The 20,064-nt window shown below is 49.2% G+C and overlaps 1 protein-coding gene across 1 annotated transcript in view; it reads right to left on the bottom strand.

The window, feature by feature from the left end:
- Positions 1–2,132: 2,132 nt before the first annotated feature.
- The window catches only part of LOC132389324 (NACHT, LRR and PYD domains-containing protein 3-like), a gene marked incomplete at its 3' end in the record, with an annotated part of 35,617 nt that continues 17,685 nt past the window's right edge, over positions 2,133–20,064 (bottom strand). Inside the window, exons 2-6 of the mRNA XM_059961842.1 lie at positions 18,255–18,347; positions 15,987–16,153; positions 14,898–15,069; positions 14,733–14,798; positions 2,133–3,870 (exon numbers count right to left, since the gene is read on the bottom strand). Coding sequence (XP_059817825.1) covers positions 2,133–3,870; positions 14,733–14,798; positions 14,898–15,069; positions 15,987–16,153; positions 18,255–18,315 — 2,204 coding nt within the window. The remainder of the gene's footprint in view (positions 3,871–14,732; positions 14,799–14,897; positions 15,070–15,986; positions 16,154–18,254; positions 18,348–20,064) is intronic.

Here is a 20,064-nt window from a genome sequence, read left to right as displayed (position 1 = left end):
GGGTTCAAATACATAATTCCCTGAAAGTGGCGTCACAGGTAGGCAGGGTTGTAAAGAAGGCTTTTGGCTTCCTGGCATTCATAAATCAAAGTATTGAGTATAGGAGTTGGAATATTATGGTGAGATTGTATAAGACATTGGTGAGGTCAAATATAGAGTATTGTGTGCAGTTCTGATCAACTAACTATAGGAAGGATATCAGTAAGTTTGAAAAAGTGCAGAGAAGATTTGCTAGGATGTTGCCGAGTCTTCAGGAGTTGAGTTACAAGGAAAGATTGAACAGGTTAGGACTTTATTCATTGGAGCAGAGAAGAATGAGGGGAGATTTGATAGAGGTTTACAAAATTATGAAGGTATAGACAGGGTAAATGCGAATAGGCTCTTTCCACATAGATTAGGGGAGATAAATATGAGAAGACGTGGCTTCAGCGTGAAAGGGGAAAGGTTTAGGGGGAGCATTAGGAGGAACTTCTTCACTCAGAGGGTGGTGAGAGTGTGGAACGAGCTGCCATCTGATGTGGAAAATGTGGAATCGCTCTTAAACTTTAAGAATAAATTGGATAGATACATGGATAGGAGAGGACTGGAGGGTTATGGACTGGGTGCGGGTCAATGGGACAAGCGGAATAAGGTTTTGGTACAGACTAGAAGGACCGAATGGCTTGTTTTCTGTGCTGTAGTGTTCTCTGATGTTATGATTCTATGGGGAGGAGAGTTCCCACAGGCAAAAGGGGAATGGGGATGGGGAAGAGAGATCCCAAAGGAGGAAGGGGATGGGGAAGTGAGATCTCACAGGAGGAAGGAGGATGGGGAAGAGAGACGCCACATGAGGAAGGGGGATGGGGAGGAGAGATCCCACAGGAGGAAGGAGGATGGGGAAGAGAGATCCCATGAGGAGGAAGGGGGATGGGGAAGAGAGATCCCACAGGAGGAAGGGAGATGGGGAAGAGAAATTCCAAAGGAGGAAAGGGGATGGAGAAGAGAGAACCCACAGGAGGAAGGGATCCCACAGGAAGAAGGGGACGGGGAAGGGAGATCCCACAGGAGGAAGGGGGATGGGGAAGGGTGATCCCACAGGAGGAAGGGATCCCACAGGAAGAAGGGGACGGGGAAGGGAGATCCCACAGCAGGATGAGGCATGGGGAAAAGAGATCCCACAGGAGGAAGCGGATATCGAGAGAGATTAAACAGGATGAAGGGGGAAGAGGTTGAGAGATCAGCCAGGAGGAGGAGGGATGGGGAAGAGAGTTCCCACAGGAGGATGTGGGACGTAAGAGAAATCTCACAGGACAATGGTGCATGCCAAAGAGAGATCCGACAGGAAGAAGTCGATGGGGGAGAGAGATCCCACAGGAGGAAAGGGTATGGGGAAGAGAAATCCATAGACGGAAGGGGGATGGGGAAGAGAGATCTCACAGGAAGCGGGGAGGGGGGAAGACATCCCACAGGAGGATGAGGAAAGAGTAATAGAGAGCCCACAGGAGGAATGGGGATGGGGACAAGATTCCAAAGACTGGAAGGGGGATTGGGATGAGAGGTCCCACAGGAGGATTCCAAGGGTAAATGATAATCCTACAAGACGAGAAGATGCAGAAATTTTTTGTACGTGTATGTTGGGTCTGAACAGAGACCCAGAGGAGATGCGCCCTCGTTCTTTGCGTATCTGGAAGTGAGCAAAGTCACACACGGGGAAGAGCAGTGGGAGGACAATCTCACAATGGTATTTCTTTCCTTCTCACTGGGACAGTCTGCTGATGGTTTCTTGTCCCTCACTGGGAAGGGGGTGTGAATCTCTGACCCACCTGCTGCAGTCAGTGTCGGTCTGGGTGTCAGTAACAGTGAGAAGGAACATTGTCAATGGACGTGTCACAGACAGCGAGAAACACGGCCATTCCTGTGATTTACTACCATTAAACCAATGGCTGTTGTTCACTGACCTGATGAAGTCTCCAAAATCCCTTCACAAGGAACCACAGAACCCTCCCGTCCTTGGGGAATTACTGACCGATCCCCTGGGCATTTGTCACAATTCTTCACAATCTGATTTACTACAGTTTTACACAAATTCCTTTACATTGAAACAACGCAATGAGACAGTTTCACATTTCAGAGTGAGACATAAACCAAGTTACCTCAACTCCTGGCACTTGTGCAGCCTGGGTCCCAGCCGCTGGATTCCTTCACACTGAATGTGGCATTTCTCCAGGTCGAGGTGTTTTATTGTATCACAGAATCCGATGACATGAGATAGGACTGCACAGTCAATCGGGGTCAGTGTCATTCCACTGAATGAAACTCTTTCCACAGATCCCAGTGCGGCCTGAGCCAGCCCACGATTCTGAGACTCAAACAGGTAGTGCAATGTGTTCAGGAGGCTCCTTTTACCTGCTTCACTCCATGTGTTTCCACTCTGGCGTTCAACTTCCTCCTTCACCCAGTCAATCACCCGGCAGGTTGTTTGATGAGGAAATGGACTCAGAAACTCCTCCAGGCCCCGAGCTGTCATTGGGGAGGAGAGACCAGCAACAAAACGGAGAAATACCTCAAATCGCCCATCTGTCGTGCTGTGGACTTCAGTGAGGAATTTCAGGATATCCCTGGGATGTGGATTCAGGAATTGTGCGACTGCAGCTACAAACTCTTGGATGGTGAGGTGTGGGAATGTGTACACCACGCTCCGGGCAGAATATTCTCTGTCCAAAAGCTCCATCAGGAACCCAGACAGGAACTGGGAAGACTGCACATTGTACTTGATCAAATCTCCATCTGTAAACACAATCTTCTTCTCGGACACTCCTCTGAAGGCCATCTGACCAACCCTGAGTAACACATCACGGGGGTTCTCAATCTCACGGCCGTGGTTTTTCAGGATGTTGTAAATATAGTAGGAGTACAGTTGGGTGATGGTCTTGGGAACTCGCTGCGGGTCCCTGACACTTTGTGTGAAGAAGGGGCCCAGTGCCAGAGCGAGGATCCAGCAGTAGGAGGGATTGTAGCTCATGGTGTACAGGATCTCGTTCTCCTTCATGTATTTGAAAACAGCTTCTGCCACCGTCTGATCTTCAAAATGCTTGATGAAATATTCCTTCCGTTCTTCACAATGAAATCCCAGGATTTCAGCCCGGATACTGATCTCTGCCTTTTCCAATAAATGTAACGCAGTGGGGCGGGTGGTCACCAGCACTGAACACCCTGGGAGCAGCTTGTGCTGGATTAAACTGTACACGATATCAGACACCTTACACATGAATTCGGGATCTGTGCATGTGGACTGAGTTTCTGTGTCTTTCCGACTGTCAGCAAAATCAATTGTGTCATTGAATTCATCCAAACCATCGAATATAAACAGCAGTCCCTCTGGGTTCTTCCAGACCTCTCTCAGGATATTCCCAAAGTAAGGATGCTGATCCAGAATCAGTTCCTTCAGATTTATTCTGCGGTTAATGGTGTTTAAATCACGGAATTTGAAACTGAAGACAAACTGGAACTGTTGGTATATTTTCCCCGTGGCCCAGTCATAATCAATCTTTTGTACCATTGTTGTTTTCCCGATCCCCGCGACTCCGGCCACTGCTGCCGATCTCCCAGATTTGGATTTACTTCGCGAGAAGCTGCTCTGGAACAACTGATCAGTCCGGATTTTCTTCAGCTCTCCACGGAGATGTTTCTCTCTCCACTCCTCGTGGTCTCTGCCTCTTGCCAGCAGCTCATGTTCCACCAGTTTCCGATCTCGAACAGTAGAAATGACCGTGAGCTCAGCGTATCGATCAACCAGCTGGAAAACCTTCACCTTCTCCCTCATCAGGATCGTGTTCACTCTCAGTGTTTCAGTTTGTGCCCGCAGAGTCTCCTTGTGTTTCTGTTGAACATCTTCCATGGGAACAGACAGTGGACAAACTGTTAGATGCCTCACCGCTGAACTCAGTGTTTAAGCACACAAGAGTTAGCTCAAAGCTATTGAATTAATTGGATTTGTCAATGGATGTTCGTACAGTAAAGTAAATTCAATTAACAGACTGCTGACTGGACAGAGAGGCCTGGTCTAGGTAAACACCAGATCATCACATTTCCACATTAACTGTGCTGTGAAGGTGAGTATTTCCCTGGTAGTTTACTGACCCCCAACTGTCCTGTACTGGAAAACATCTCACTACTGTGACAGCTGTCATTCTACCTGTGGAAGAAACTTTTCATCCCCATTGTTGCTGTGCCGTATGGATATAGAGAAGAGGGAGGTGGGCATTCTGTCAAAGGAATAGGTCGGGGAATCACAGCTACCCCTCCTCTCTCACCATCACTGAATCAAAATACAAAGAAACAGTGTGCAGGATCCTGCCAGGGGAGTGTGCGGTCTGACAGTGTGTCATGACCCTGTCAGCGGTTTTTTGGGCCTCACAATGTGTCAGGACCCTGTCAAGTGTGTGTGGGGTCTCACAGTGTGTCAGGACCCTCTTAGGGGTGCGTGGGGTCTCACAGTGTGTTAGGACCCTGTCAGGGGAGTGTGGTGCCTGACCGTGTATCAGGACCCTGTAAGGGGTGTGTGGTGTCTCGCAGTGTGTCAGGACACTGTCAAGGGTGTGTGGGGTCTCGCAGTGTGTCAGGAGCCTGTCAGAGGTGTGTGGGGTCTCACAGTGTATCAGGACCCTGTCGGGGATGTGTGGAGACACACAGAGTGACCGGACACTCAGGGGTGTGTGGTGTCTCGCAGTGTGTCAGGACACTGTCAAGGGTGTGTGGGTTCTCACAGTGTGTCTGGACCCTGTGAGGGGGTGTTTAGGTCTCACAGTGTGTCAGGACCCTGTCAGGGGTGTGTGGGATCTCGCAGTGTATCAGGACCCTGTCAGGGGTGTGTTATGTCGCACAGTGTATCAGGACCCTTTCAGGGGTGTGTGGGGTCTCACAGTGTATCAGGAGCCTGTCAGGGTTGTGTGGGGTCTCACAGTGTGTCAGGACCCTGCCCGGGTTGTGTGGGTACTCACAGTGTGACCGGACACAGGCAGGGGTGTGTGGGGTCTCACAGTGTCTGCGGACCCTGTCAAGGGTGTGTGGGTTCTCACAGTGTATCAGGACCCTGTCAAGGATGTGTAGTGTATCAATGTGTGTCGGGACACTGTTAGGGATGTGTGGGGTGTCACACTATGTCAGGACCCTGTCAGGGGTGTGTGGTGTCTCGCAGTGTGTCAGGACCCTGTCAGGGTTTTGTCGGGTCTGACAGCGTATCGGGACCATGCTGGGGAGTGTGGGATCTCATAGTGTGTCAGGACCTTCTTAGGGGTATGTGGGGTATCAGGGTATCAGGTCCCTGTCAGGGGAGTGTGGTGCCTGACAGTGTATCAGGACCCTATCAGGGGTGCGTGGTGTCTCGCAGAGTGTCCGGACACTGTCAGGGCGGTGTGGGGTCTGACAGTGTGTCAGCACCCTGTAAAGGGTGTTTGTGGGGTCCCACAGCGTGTCGGGACCCTGTAAGGTGTGTGTGGGATTCACAGTGTATCAGAACTCTGTCAGGAGTGTGTGGGGTCTCACAGTGTGTCAGGACCCTGTCAAGGGTGAGTGAGGTCTCAAAGTGTGAACGCACCCTGTCAGAGTTTTGAGGGAACTCACAACGTGTCGGGACAATATCAGGGGTGTGTGGGAGCGCACAGTGTGTCAGGATCCAGTCAGGGTAGTGTGGCGTCTGTTAAGGGTTAGTTGGGTCTCACAGTGTGTCGTGAACCTGCAGCGGGTGTGTGGGGTCTCACAGTGTGTCAGGACCCTGTCAGGGGTGTGTGGGGTCTCACAGTGTGTCAGGATCCTGTCAGGGGTGTGTGGTGTCTCACAGTGTGTCAGGACCCTGTCAGGGATGTGTAGGGTCTCACAGTGTGTCCGGACCCTGACCGGGTTGTGTGCGGTCTCACTGTGTGTCGGGACCCTGTCAGGTGCGTGTGGGGTATCACAGTGCGTCAGGACCCTGTCAGGGATGTGTGGGGTCTCACAGTGTGTCCGGACCCTGACCGGGTTGTGTGCGGTCTCACTGTGTGTCGGGACCCTGTCAGGTGCGTGTGGGGTATCACAGTGTGTCAGGACCCTGTCAGGGGTGTGTGGGGTCTCACAGTGTGTCCGGACCCTGACCGGGGTGTGTGCGGTTTCACTGTGTGTCAGGACACTGTCAGGAATGTGTGGTGTCTCACAGTGTGTGTGGAACCTTTCAGGGGTGTGTGTTGTCTGACAATGTGTCAGGAACTAGATTTGGCTATGTGGTGTCTGAATCTGTGTCAGTACCCTGATAGAGGTGTGTGGTTTCTCACAGTGTATGGGGGTCCCTGTCTGGGATGGGTCGGGACTCACAGAGTGTCAAGATCCTGCCAGGGGTGTGTGGGGTCTCACAGTGTGCAGGATCCTGCCAGGGGGAGTGTGCGTTCTGACAGTGTGTCATGACCCTGTCAAGGGTGTGTAGTGTCAAACGGATTCAGGACCCTGTCAGGGGTGTGTGGGATTTTGCAGTGTGTCAGGACACTCTCAGGGCGTGTGAGGTTTCACAGTGTGTCAGGACCCTGCCAATCGTGTGTGGGTCTGACAGTGTGTGAAGACGCTGTCAGTGGTGTCTGGTCTCTCACAATGTGTCAACACCATGTCAGGGGTGTGGGGTCTCACTGTGTGTCAGGACCCTGTCAGGGGTGTTTGGCTTCTCACAGTGTGTCAGGATCCTGTCAGGGGTGTGTGCGGTCTCCCAGTGTGTCCGGACCCTGTTAGGGGTGTTTGGCTTCTCACAGTGTGTCAGAACCTTTCAGGGGTGTGTGAGGTCTCCCAGTGTGTCCGGACCCTGTTAGGGGTGTGTAGGGTCTCACAGTGTGTCCGGACCCTGTCAGGGGTGTGCGGGGTCTCACAGTGTGTCAGGACCCTGTCAGGTGCGTGTGGGGTATCACAGTGTGTCACGACACTGTCAGGGGTGCGTGGGGTCTCACAATGTGTGTGGAACCTTTCAGGGGTGTGTGTTGTCTGACAATGTGTCATGAACTAGATTTGGTTATGTGGTGTCTGAATGTGTGTCAGTACCCTGATAGAGATGTGTGGTTTCTCACAGTGTGTGGGTTCCCTGTCTGGGATGGGTCGGGACTCACAGTGTGTCAAGATCATGCCAGGTGTGTGTGGGGTCTCACAGTGTGACAGGACCCTGTCAGGGGAGGGTGGTGTCTCACAGTGTGACAGGACCCTGTCAGGGGTGTATGGGATCTCACAGTGTTTCAGGACAGTTTCAAGGAAGTGTAGTGTATCAATGGGTGTCGGGACCCTGTCAGTGATGTGTGGGGTGTCACACTATGTCAGGACCCTGTCAGGGATGTGTGGGGACTCACAGTGTGTCATGACCCTGTCAAGGGCGTGTAGTATATCAATGGGTGTCTGTACCCTGTCAAGTGTGTGTGGGGTCTCACAGTGTATCAGGACCCTGTCAGGGGTGTGTGGGGTCTCACAGTGTATCATTGACCCTGGCATGGGTGTGTGGGGTCTCACAGAGTATCAGGACCCTGTCAGGGGTGTGTGGAGTCTCACAGTGTGTCACGACCCTGTCAAGGGTGTGTAGGTTCTCACAGTGTGTCTGGACCTTGTGAGGGGGTTTTAGGTCTCACAGTGTATCAGGTCCCTGTCAAGGGTGTGCGGGATCTTGCAGAGTATCAGGACCCTGTCAGGGGTGTGTGTGGTCTCACAGTGTGTCAGGACCCTGTCAGGGGTGTGCGGGGTCTCACAGTGTATCAGGACCCTGTCAGGGGTGTGTTGGGTCTCACAGTGTATCAGGACCCTTTCAGGGGTGTGTGGGCTCTCACAGTGTATCAGGACACTGTCAGGGTTGTGTGGGGTCTCACAGTGTGTGAGGACCTTGCCCGGGTTGTGTGGGTACTCACAGTGTGACCGGACAAAGGCAGGGGTGTGTGGGGTCTCACAGTATCTCCGGACCCTGTCAAGGGTGTGTGGGTTCTCACAGTGTATCAGGACCCTGTCAAGGATGTGTGGGGTCTAACAGTGTGCCAGGTCCATGACAGGGGTGTGTGGTGTCTCACAGTGTATCAGGACCCTGTCAGAGATGTGTGATGTCTCACAGTGTGTCAGGACCCTGTCAGAAATGTGTGGAGTCTCACAGTGTGTTATGACCCTGTCAAGGGTGTGTGGTGTATCAATGGGTGTCAGGACACTCTTAAGGGTGTGTGGGTTCTCACCGTGTGTCAGGACCCTGTGAGGGGGGTTTTAGGTCTCACAGTATATTAGGACCCCGTCAAGGGTGTGTTGGATCTTGCAGTGTATCAGGACCCTGTCAGGGGTGTGTGGGGTCTCACAGTCTGTCAGGACCCTGTCAGGGGTTTGTGGGGTCTCACACTGTATCAGGACCCTGTCAGGGGTGTGCTGGGTCGCACAGTGTCTCGGGACCCTGTCAGGGGTGTCTGGGGTCTCACCGTGTGTCAGGAGCCTGTCAGAGGTGTGTGGGGTCTCAACAGTGTATCAGCAGCCTGTCAGGGTTGTGTGGGGTCTCACAGTGTGTCAGGGCCCAGCCAGGGTTGTGTGGGTACTCACAGTGTGTCCGGACACTGGCAGGGGTGTGTGGGGTCTCACAGTGTCTCCGGACCCTGTCAAGGGTGTGTGGGTTCTCACAGTGTATCAGGACCCTGTCAAGGATGTGTAGTGTATCAATGTGTGTCGGGACCCTGTCAGGGATGTGTGGGGTTCACGGTACGTCAGAACCTTGTCAGGGATGTGACACAGTGTGTCATGACCCTGTCAAGGGCGTGTAGTATATCAATCGGTGTCAGTACCCTATCACGTGTGAGTGGGGTCTCACAGTGTGTCTGGACCCAGTCAGGGGTGTGTGGGGGCTCACAGTGTATCAGGACCCTGTCAGGGGTGTGTGGGGACTCACAGTGTGTCGGTTCCCTGACAGGGGTTTGTGGTGACTCACAGTGTATCATGACACTGTCAGGGGTGTGTTTGGTCTCACAGTGTATCAGGAACCTGTCAGGTGTGTGTGGGGTCCCACAGTGTATCAGGACCCTGTCTGGGGTGTGTGAGGTCAGACAGTGTGTCAGGACCCTGTCAGAAATGTGTGGAGTCTCACAGTGTGTCATGAACCTGTCAAGGGTGTGTGGTGTATCAAAGGGTGTCAGGACGCTGTCAAGGGTGTGTGGGCTCTCACAGTGTGTCAGGAACCTGTGAGGGGGGTTTTAGGTCTCACAGTGTATCAGGACCCCGTCAAGGGTGTGTGGGGTCTCACAGTGTGACAGGACCCTGTCAGGGGTTTGTGGGGTCTCGCAGTGTATTAGGACCCTGTCAGGGGTGAGTGGGGTCTCACAGAGTGTGAGGACCCTGTCAGGGGTATGTGGGGTCTCACAGTGTATAAGGACACTCTCAGGGGTGTTTTGGGTCGCACAGTGTATCAGGACCCTGTCAGGGGTGTGTGGTGTCTCACAGAGTGTCAGGAGCCTGTCAGAGGTGTGTGGGGTCTCACAGTGTATCCGGAGCCTGTCAGGGGTGTGTGGGTTCTCACAGTGTGTCAGGACCCTGTCAGAAATGTGTGGAGTCTCACAGTGTGTCATGACCCTGTCAAGGGTGTGTGGTGTATCAATGGGTGTCAGGACACTGTGAGGGTGGTTTTAGGTCTCACAGTGTATCAGGACCCTGTCAGGGGTGTGTGGGGTCTCGCAGAGTGTCAGGACCCTGTCAGGGGTGTGTGGGGTCTCACAGTGTATCAGGACCCTGCCAGGGTTGTATGGGTACTCACCGTGTTTCCGGACACTGGCAGGGGTGTGTGGGGTCTCACAGTGTCTCCGGACCCTGTCAGGGGTGTTTGAGTCTCTCAGTGTATCAGGACCCTGTCAGGTGTGTGTGGGGTCTCACAGTGTGGTAGGTCCCTGACAGGGGTGTGTGGTGACTCACTGTGTATCAGGAACCTGTCAGGGGTGTGTTTGGTCTCACAGTGTATCAGGACCCTGTCAGGTGGGTGTGGGGTCTCACAGTGTGTCAGGACCCAGTGTATCAGGACCCTGGCAGGGGTCTGTGAGGTCTCATAGTGTATCTGGAGCCTGTCACGGGTGTGTGGAATCTCACAGTGTGTCATGACCCTGTCAAGGGAGTGTGGTGTATCAATTGGTGTCAGGACACTGTCAAGGGTGTGTGGGTTCTCACAGTGTGTCAGGACCCTGTGAGGGGGGTTTTAGGTCTTACAGTGTATCAGGACCCTGTGAAGGGTGTGTGCGATCTTGCAGTGTATCAGGACCCTGTCAGTGGTGTGTGGGGTCTCACAATGTGTCAGGACCCTATCAGGGGTTTGTGGGGTGTCACAGTGTATCAGGACCCTGTCAGGGTTGTGTTGGGTGGCACAGTGTGTCAGGACCCTGCCAGGGTATGTGGGTACTCACCGTGTTTCCCGACACTGGCAGGGGTGTGTGGGGTCTCACAGTGTCTACTGACCCTGTCAATGATGTGTAGTGTATCAATGTGTGTCAGGACCTTGTCAGGGATGTGTGGGGTCTCACAGTGTATCAGGACCCTGTCAAGTGTGTGTGGGGTCTCACGGTGTGTCAGGACCTTGTCAGGGATGTGTGGGGTCTCACAGTGTATCAGGGCCCTGTCAAGTGTGTGTGGGGTCTCACAGTGTGTCAGGACCCTGTCAAGATTGTGTGGGGTCTCACAGTGTGTCAGGTCCCTGACAGGGGTGTGTGGTGTCTCACAGGGTATCAGGACCCTGGCAGGGCTGTGTGGGGTCTCACAGTGTATCAGGAGCCTTTCAGGGGTGTGTGAGTTCTCACGGTGGTTCAGGACCCTGTCAAGTGTGTGTGGGGTCTAACAGTGTATCAGGACCGTGTCAGGTGTGTGTTGGGTCTCACAGAGTATCAGGACCCTGTCAGGGGTGTGTGGTGTCTCACAGTGTGTCTGCACCCTGTCAGGGGTGTGTGGGTTCTGACAATATGTCAGGAACTATATTTGGCTATGTGGGGTCTCAATGAGTGTCAGTACCTGATGGAGGTGTGTGGTTTCTCACAGTGTATGGGGACCCCGTCTGGGATGGGTCGGGATTCACAGAGTGTCAAGATCCTGCCAGGGGTGTGTGGGGTCTGACAGTGTGCAGGATCCTGCCAGGGGAGTGTGCGGTCTGACAGTGTATCCGCACCCTGTCAGGTGTGTGTGGGGTCTCACAGTGTGGTAGGTCCCTGACAGGGGTGTGTGGTTACTCACTGTGTATCAGGAACCTGTCAGGGGTGTGTTTGGTGCCAGTGTATCAGGACCCTGTCAGGTGGGTGTGGGGTCTCACAGTGTGTCAGGACCCAGTGTATCAGGACCCTGGCAGGGGTCTGTGGGGTCTCATAGTGTATCTGGAGCCTGTCACGGGTGTGTGGTGTCTCCCAGTGTATCCGCACCCTGCCAGGGGAGTGTGCGGTCTGACAGTGTGTCATGACCCTGTCAAGGGTGTGTAGTGTATCAAATCAATGGGTGCCAGGACACTGTCAAGGGTGTGTGGGATCTTGCAGTGTGCCAGGACCCTGTCAGGGGTGTTTTAGGTCTCACAGTGTATCAGGACCCTGTCGGGGATGTATGGAGACACACAGAGTGTCAGGGCCCCGACAACGTGTTCGTGGGGTCACACTGTGCGTCCGGTCCCTGTGAATGGTGTGTGCTGTCTCACAGTGTTTCCGGAAGCTGTCAGGGGTGTTTGGGGTCTCACAGTGTATCCGGACCCTGTCAGGGGCGTGTGGGGTCTCACAATGTGTCATGACACTGTCAAGGATGTGTAGTGTATCAATGGGGGTCAGGACCCTGTCAAGGGTGTGTTGGGTCTCACAGTGTGTCAGGACGCTGTCAGTCGTGTGTGGGGTCTCACAGTGTGTCCGGACCCTGACCGGGGTGTGTGCGGTCTAACTGTGTGTCAGTACCCTGTCAGGGATGTGTGGTGCCTCACAGTGTGTGTGGACCCTTTCAGGGGTGTGTGTTGTCTGAGAATGTGTCAGGAACTAGATTTGGCTTTGTGGTGTCTCAATGTGTGTCAGTACCCTGATAGAAGTGTGTGGTTTCTCACAGTGTATGGGGTCCCTGTCTGGGATGGGTCGGGACTCACAGTGTGTCAAGATCCTGCCAGATATGTCTGGGTCTCACAGTGTGCAGGATCATGCCAGTGGAGTGTGATATCTGACAGTGTGTCATGATCCTGTCAAGGGTGTGCTGTATATCAAATCAAAGGATGGCTGGACCCTATCAACGGTGTGTGGGATCCTGCAGAGTATCAGGACCCTGTCAGGGGTGTGTGGGTCTCACAGTGTATCAGGAGCCTGTCAGGGTTGTGTGGGGTCTCACAGTGTGTCAGGACCCTGCCAGGGTTGTGTGGGTACTCACCGTGTTTCCGGACACTGGCAGGGGTGTGTGGGGTCTCACAGTGTCTCCGGTCCCTGTCATGGCTGTTTGGGTCTCACAGTGTATCAGGACCCTGTCAGGTGTGTCTGGGGTCTCACAGTGTGGCGGGACCCTGTCAGGGGTGTGTGCGGTCTCACAGTGTGTGTGGAACCTTTCCGGAGTGTGTGTTGTCTGAGAATGTGTCAGGAACTAGATTTGGCTATGTGGTGTCTCAATGTGTGTCAGTACCCTGGTAGAGGTGTGTGTTTTCTCCCAGTGTATGGGGACCCTTTCTGGGATGGGTCGGGACTCACAGTGTGTCAAGATCCTGACAGATGTGTGTGGGGTCTCACAGTGTGTCAGGACCCTGTCAGGTATGTGAGGGGTCTCTATTCAATGTATTCAGCTGTGATAGGGAGCGTAGGAAAACATTTATCTTGGACATATTTAATTTCGAGGATGTGACAGTGGTAGAAATGATGTTGTTCAATAAACAGGGGGTGTATCTGTTTCATATTCAGAAATGAGTGTGGGAATTTCACTGTCAGCTGTGTTCCCTCTGTAAACTGGATGAAGGACAATGAGGAGCAAGCTTGTCGCGATTTATTGAACCCGTGTTCAGGGACACTGAGGGATTTCATTGACCGGGTGTGGACTGGAGCAACGTTAACAGAGGTCTCAGAGACGAGATTAGTTTGTAATCTGCATGATTGGTTTATCTCTGGTACCAAATTTAAATTATCATCTTTGGGATTTGTTCCTGTAATTGAGAGAGACTGAGCCGGGGTTTTGGCCGAGATTCCCTATATTTATGTTAAGAGCTTCGAATAATCAGACAAAACATGGGCTGATGCAATATCAATATGTTTTGTGATATTTGTCTTTCCTACGCTCTCTCCTCTGTTAAATGTGCAGTTGAGTGACACAATTCAGTCTCCGATGATGATGTCTTACAATCTCTGAGCCTATGCACTGCCCCGGGCTCCATTTTCACAGACATGATGGGCTTATGGATGTAGTGAGCTTCCCATCCAGACGGTCACAATTTAACTAATTGCAATATTATTTATATATATTTTTCAGTCCTCTGCACCTTCCTTGCCGCGATCCCACAACTCTCGGTTTCTCTGTCCTAATTCCCATCTCTCACCCTTCCACAGTGTCCCTCACACAACACCAGCAGACAGGAATCTCAGCTTCTGTGGACTGAGCTGAGGAATATGTCCCCAGTCTCATCCTCTCTAACACTGTAGCAGTGTTTGCACTAGGGAGTGCAGATATGAACACAGTGGGTCCATTTGCTGCTCTGTGGTTGAACAGACCAGTTGGGATGTTACCTGCTTTTCTAATTAAAGTGATGCTATTATTACTATTCTGTGACTGGAACTTCCGTGGATGCCCAACTCTAAGAAAAGATAATCTGCAGGAACTGGGAGAGTTTAGAAAATGGTTCAGGATGAAGCTGTTAAGGAAGGGGCAGCGGTTGGCAAGAGAAGGTTTTGACTTTTTGGTGTGAAGAAATATAAGTTTTTTTTCCATTCTCCATAACCCCCCTTCTCCACTCAGACTCCGGTGGGGATCTGTAGTTGCAGACCCCAGAGTGGTGTGACCACTTTCCTCAATCTCGCCAAATCTCTGCCTCTTCCCTCAAAATGTCCTTTGAAAACTCTCCCTCTAGCAAACACGTTTCCCTGTGCCAGCATTTACCTGGTCAGATCCTGTTGGCTCAACAACTGAACCGCCCAAAGCAAATTACAACTGTTGGTGGAAACAGAGGTCAAGTTTCAACTTAATGAAATTTGCTTCAGCAACATCTGGGCCACTGCGTACCATTCCGAACGGAACTACCGGAGGGATGTTGAGGCTTTAGAGACGGAGCAGAAGAGATTTACCGGGATGCTGCCTGGTTTAGAGGGCAAGTCCTATCATGAGAGGCTGGATAAAATTAGATTTTCCCTGGATCATCGGAGGCTGAGAAGAGCTCTGACACAGGTTTACAAGATTACAAGAGGCATAGATAGAGTGGACTGAGATAATCGGTTTCCCACGGTTGAAATGTCTATTACCAGAGGGAACATATTGAAGGTGAGAGGGTGTAGAATGAAGGGGGATGTGAAGGACAGCTTATTTTTTAAATCAGACAATCGTGGCTGCCTGGAACACACTGCCTGGTAAGGTGATCGAGGCAAATTATTAGAAGCTTTTAAAGGACCTTTGGACAGGCACATGGATGTAAGGATGATGGAGGCATGTGGACATGGTGAAGGAAGGAGAGATTAGTCTTCACGATTGTTTGATTTATTTCTTAGCTGTTTCAGCACAATATTATTTGCCTAATGGCCTGTTCCTGTGTTATACTCTTCAATGTTCAATGCACATTCACTTACCTTTTAGCTCACTGAGAACCTTTAGTAAAAGTTGAGCGGAAATTGGTCGATGGGAAGGATCACAACCTGTTTAAATATCAACAAATTGAGGGAAATCATTTTTGTAACATTTTAAAGTGTGCTGTATTCAATCCAAATTTAAATTAATCTCTGATATTATCTCACCATATATCTGTAATTCCTTCAGTATTCTGTCCAGCTTTGGGACACCAATCCGCATTTTCAAAAAGGTTTCCCACATCACCCTCCGGGCGCGGGAGCCTTTCTCCATCACCAGGCTCAGGAGGAGTTTAGAACTGTCCGCCCGCTCTCCCTTATCAGCGAGATCGGAGATTTTCTGTGAAGAGTAACGGTGAACATATTGGGGACTGACAGGTTCACACAGAGAGTGAGAAGTAAATGATGTGCTCTGTAACGGGTTCACACTGAGCAGTCACCCGGACGGGTGCTGATCCTGTCTGGACATGGACTGTACATTCTGAGTGCAGAGCACACGGAGGGACATTCACCGTGAATCTGTTCCACCAGTCAATGAGATCCTGGCTGGTCTGTGACCGCTTCATTGACGTGGCTCCAAATCCATAAATATTTCCTCACCGGATTTGACCGTGTAAAACAAAAATCATAAAATAATGATCACAGATGAAGGAAGAAGTCAGGAGGGTTTTTGTATCAGCGTGAACAGTCTCTGAGAAGTTGCAGAAAAGATTATATGATTCATCTCCTCAGTCCGCCAGTGTCCAACATGACAGCGGATTACCGGCTGACATCTCATGCACCTCATGACATTCATTTGCCTTTTCCAGTGGAGATTTATTCAGTGATTACACATTACAACATGGCAGTATTCCCCGATCCACACTGTTTGCAGTTACAGATTGTCACAGAATGATCTCCACCCAGAACAGAACACACTCGAGCTACTGTGGCATCCAGTCGTAATGCCCCGGTTCTCACTGAATCCTGCCGTCACACTGTACACTCTTCCCGGAATAAAAATTCCTACCGTATTTCCATTTAAGCTTGTTTATTGCAACATCTTAGTACTGTTGCCTACTCCCCTCGCTCTGAACATTGAGCCACCAGCAGGGGTATTTACAACTTTTCAACCGTCGCTTGAGATTCACATTTTTAAGAATTATTTATATTTATTTCTGATTTGTTTTTATGCTCTATTATCCGATGAGTGAGAGTCCCGACACCCATCAGTCCTGTGACGTGTGAAAATTCAAACCCATTCTCCCTCCCACTCACCCGATGTTCCTCTCCGCTGAACTGATTCTCGGCCGTTAACGCCAGGCTCACTCCGTGCACCCCTCCTTCCATCGCCTGCTCCAGCCTGTCCCGGTAGAATTCCGTCAGTTGCAGCAGCTGGAAATCGTCCCAGCTTGCCAGGATCTCGGTGATCACTGAGCTCGGACCTGTGAAGGAAAATTAGGAGCATTAAAGAAATTTCAACACCATATGGATAGTAATTTCTCTCTGGAACCTAAAGATCAGAACAAAACACAGTCCGGGGGAGGGGGGAGGGGGGACACGTGATGACGTAGGATCGAGACGCGGGAAACCAGCTCTCTCGTGAAAAATCAGTAAATTAATGTTTAAGTGAAGAAAAGTTAGTAAATACTTTCTAAAAGTTACTTATAAAATACTCCGGATTGTTTCAAACTTTGTCTCATAAACAGAAGATGAAGAAAACTATTACCGTGATGACAACGCAAGTTGGAACAGAATCAAGGCCCGCTGCTGCCAGAGAACCGCGGGCTCAGAACCATTTTACCTGCGGTGATGCGGAACAGGAAACTGCGGCAACATCGACCATTTCCAAAGAAAAAGACCAACAAGAACTGCGCAAACGCGAGCAACTTGAACTACAGATCCCAGATACAATTGAAACCGGAAGTGAAAGTGAATCTGCGGCAAATTCAGATTCTCTGGATAAATCAGACGGAGATGGAGGTAAAAGTTTTTCTGGAAATATAGAAAAAACTTTGATGCAAATAATGCGTAAATTAGAAAAAATAAACGCATTAAAAGAAATCAAAAAAAGATAAATATGGAGATTATGTTTGATAAAATGATAACAATACAGGAAAATGGAAAGAGAATTAAAGACTTGGAAGCCACAACCGAAGACGTGGTTGAAAGAATGAATAAAACGGAAGATAATATCTCTGCCTGGACATCAGAAAGAAAACAATTGTTGGAAAAAGTGGATAAGCTAGAAAATTTTAGTAGACGAAACAATATTAAGATTGTTGGACTTAAAGAAGATATAGAAGGAGAAGATCCAATTTTTTTTTTCAAAAATGGACCCCTGAAAACTTGGAAGTGGAAGAAACTCTAAATGAAATTGAAAGGACTCATAGAGACTTAAGATCAAGAGCTCAAGCTGATCAAAATCCGCAATCAAATTTGATAAAATGCTTAAGATACCAAGATAAAGAAAAGATCCTGAAGGCTGCCCACTGTGCCAGAAAGAGTAAAGGGACATTGATGATAGAAGGGAAAGCAGTTCTTTTCTATCCTGATATAAGTTATAACCTTTTGAAGAGAAAAAAGGAATTTAACCCAGTTATTTTTTGTTTCTTCTTAAGTATATACTTTATTATGTCGCTGGGGAGCTGGAGGAGGTTTGGATCGATTGCTACGGGATTCACGTGTGTAATCATGGCGATTGCCATGACCCGTACAACAGATAGGGGTAATGTTGTGTTCTTTTTTCACAACATTAGTTGGGGGGCATTTTGTTTTTTTCTTTATATTCTATTTTTCTCCTATCTTTTTTTGCCTGGATGTTTGGTGGGGACACACATAGCAACATGGAGAATTTTAAAAAGATTCCCCAAGGTACCACGAAAGTTGAAAGATTAGGTATTATTATAGATTGGAGTAACCCAATTAAAAATAATGACTAATTTACTATATTTTTAATGTTTTAATGTTAATGGGCTTAATGGACCGGTGAAAAGAAAAATAATCTTAACACACATTAAAAAATGAAAATATATATAGCTTTTTTACAAGAAGCACACTTAATAGAGAAAGAACATCAGAAATTATAAAGAGATTGGGTTGGAAATGTTATTGCAGCATCATCTAACTCAAAGGCGAGAGGAGTTGCAATTTTGGTTAATAAAAAATTACCAATTAAAATACAAAATGTATTAATTGATTTGACGAGGAGATATGTAATTATACATTTCCAAGTTTTTTCAGAAATATGGATTCTTATGAATATTTATGCACCAAATGAAAATGATGTAAAATTTATACAAGGTCTTGTCTTCTGGAGTAACTCGCTATTTTACAGTGCATCACAATCTGTCAGAGGAGCAGGAGCAGACGGTAACTGTACGCCTTCCACGTGTGACTGCTTCCTCCAGAGATGTCATCTCTCTTTTTCTCTCTCTAATCTCCCTGCTCAGTTTTCACAAATATTTTGTGAATTGCCTGTATTGCATTAAACTCAGACGCAGAATCCGCAGAGTATTTATAAATTTAAATAATTCGCCAACATACCCGTGTCCTTTCCCGTTGTTGACGTCACTGGAGCTCCTCCACTGCTCGAACCTTGATGCATTTTGGGGACAGGTGTGATCAATTTTTACTGTTCTGTAACAAAACAAAACAACAACAGGAGGGTCAGACATTAATTAAAGGAGAATACTGTTTTGTTTTTAAACGGAGGCAAACACTTCCAAACATCTTGGGCCGATCCACTGAAGCCTTGACATAGCCGGATCCACCTGCACCCATCCACCCACAGTCACACAATGTCCATTTCCGCTCTCCATGGATTGTGCACTGGACCAGGATTCTCCAGGGTATCTACTCTCTGCATTGCAGGCAATTCCCTTTTTGGAACCAATCTTGTGTCCCGGACCAGGACTGTTGCTTCTACGGAAAGGCAAGGCAGATTGAGCAGACAGCGCCCATTGCTTTGGTCCTCCTACCACTGGTGGCGCTGTGGTGAGTAATGGACAAGTGTTACAGCAGTGTGAGCTCAAACATTTCTGCTGATGATGAGACGATGCTGACGATTCCTCTCGTCACTGGATTATACAGATTTCTCAGTCACTCCTGATTCTCACCGTCTCCTTTCAGTTTAACATCGCCTGGCATTGACACCTACAGCAATATAAGATTTGAGTCTACAGAGAGACACTCTGACATACTGAACAATGCAATATCACCTATAGCATCGTAACATCTTGTCCTGAACCACTATAGTTTTTTTTTTTTTTCCGGCAGGACTTTTAAGGCCATTATTAGCACCAAAACTCGGTTAATATTTCTTTGAGCATATCACCTGGCTATTCTCAGATAGTTAGTTAAACACCTTGGTAAACACAATGTCAACATGCCATACATCCAGAACAACAAGTTGGGAAAAATCATTAAAATAAGTAAAATAAGATGCTGGAGTTATTCAACAAGACAGAGAGTATGTTAATATTTCAGGTGGAAGACCCTGTATCAGAGCTGAGCCTGTGTGTAGGAGCCATGTATCTGTTCTCTATCAGCATTGCATCCTGCGTTGTGTATTTATGATGTTTTTATGGTAACTAGTTGCATCAGTAGGGGTGTAGTACACGCAAAGGAAGTCAGTTATATATTTGTGCTTTGTTCCATGCAGTACACAGCCCTAATGCCCTTCCGTCAGACAACATTGGTGGCGTGAGGAGGGGAGACTTGCAGCTTGGGCTACTGCCGGTCTTCCATAAGAAAAAAACCTTGCCCAGGCTTGCGCCCTGGTAACTTTCCAAGGTGCAAATCCATGTCTATCGAGACTAACGGGGGCCTACTACACTACCCAGCTGGGGACTGACGGATGTCATATATTTTGTTATTATCCACTCAGATACGCTGAACTTAAACTTGGGTTCAGATCAGTTTCATCGCTTCAAGGTTGTATGTTTACTGATTGCTAATAAAGGATCGAATACTTATCACTGACATTTATAACAATCATTATTGGAATTGAGGGCACGTCATGTAAGTAGAACAAACCTGTGGGGGGGGGGGGGTCGCCAGCAATGGCAAATTAGCTTGATTACATTTCACCGCTACATTCTTAACAGATGTGTCTCAACCTGCCGATCATTTGAATATTCTGAGGTACTGAGTATTTTGCTTCAGTTTGCACCAGTGAAAAGGACCTTGGCAATTGTGGGGATGACTTACAGCAGACTGAAACACATGAGTGTATGGACTTTAAGAACGAGCATGCACTGGATCCTTTGAGAGGTTTTAAGTTAGATAAGTCGCCAGGACTGAACGAGATATACCCTTGCTACTGTATGAATCGAGGGAGGAGATTGCTAATCCC

This window comes from Hypanus sabinus, unplaced genomic scaffold (genome assembly GCF_030144855.1).
Source record: "Hypanus sabinus isolate sHypSab1 unplaced genomic scaffold, sHypSab1.hap1 scaffold_530, whole genome shotgun sequence".
Lineage (NCBI taxonomy): Eukaryota > Metazoa > Chordata > Chondrichthyes > Myliobatiformes > Dasyatidae > Hypanus > Hypanus sabinus.
This window is presented reverse-complemented; position numbering and strand designations above follow the sequence as displayed.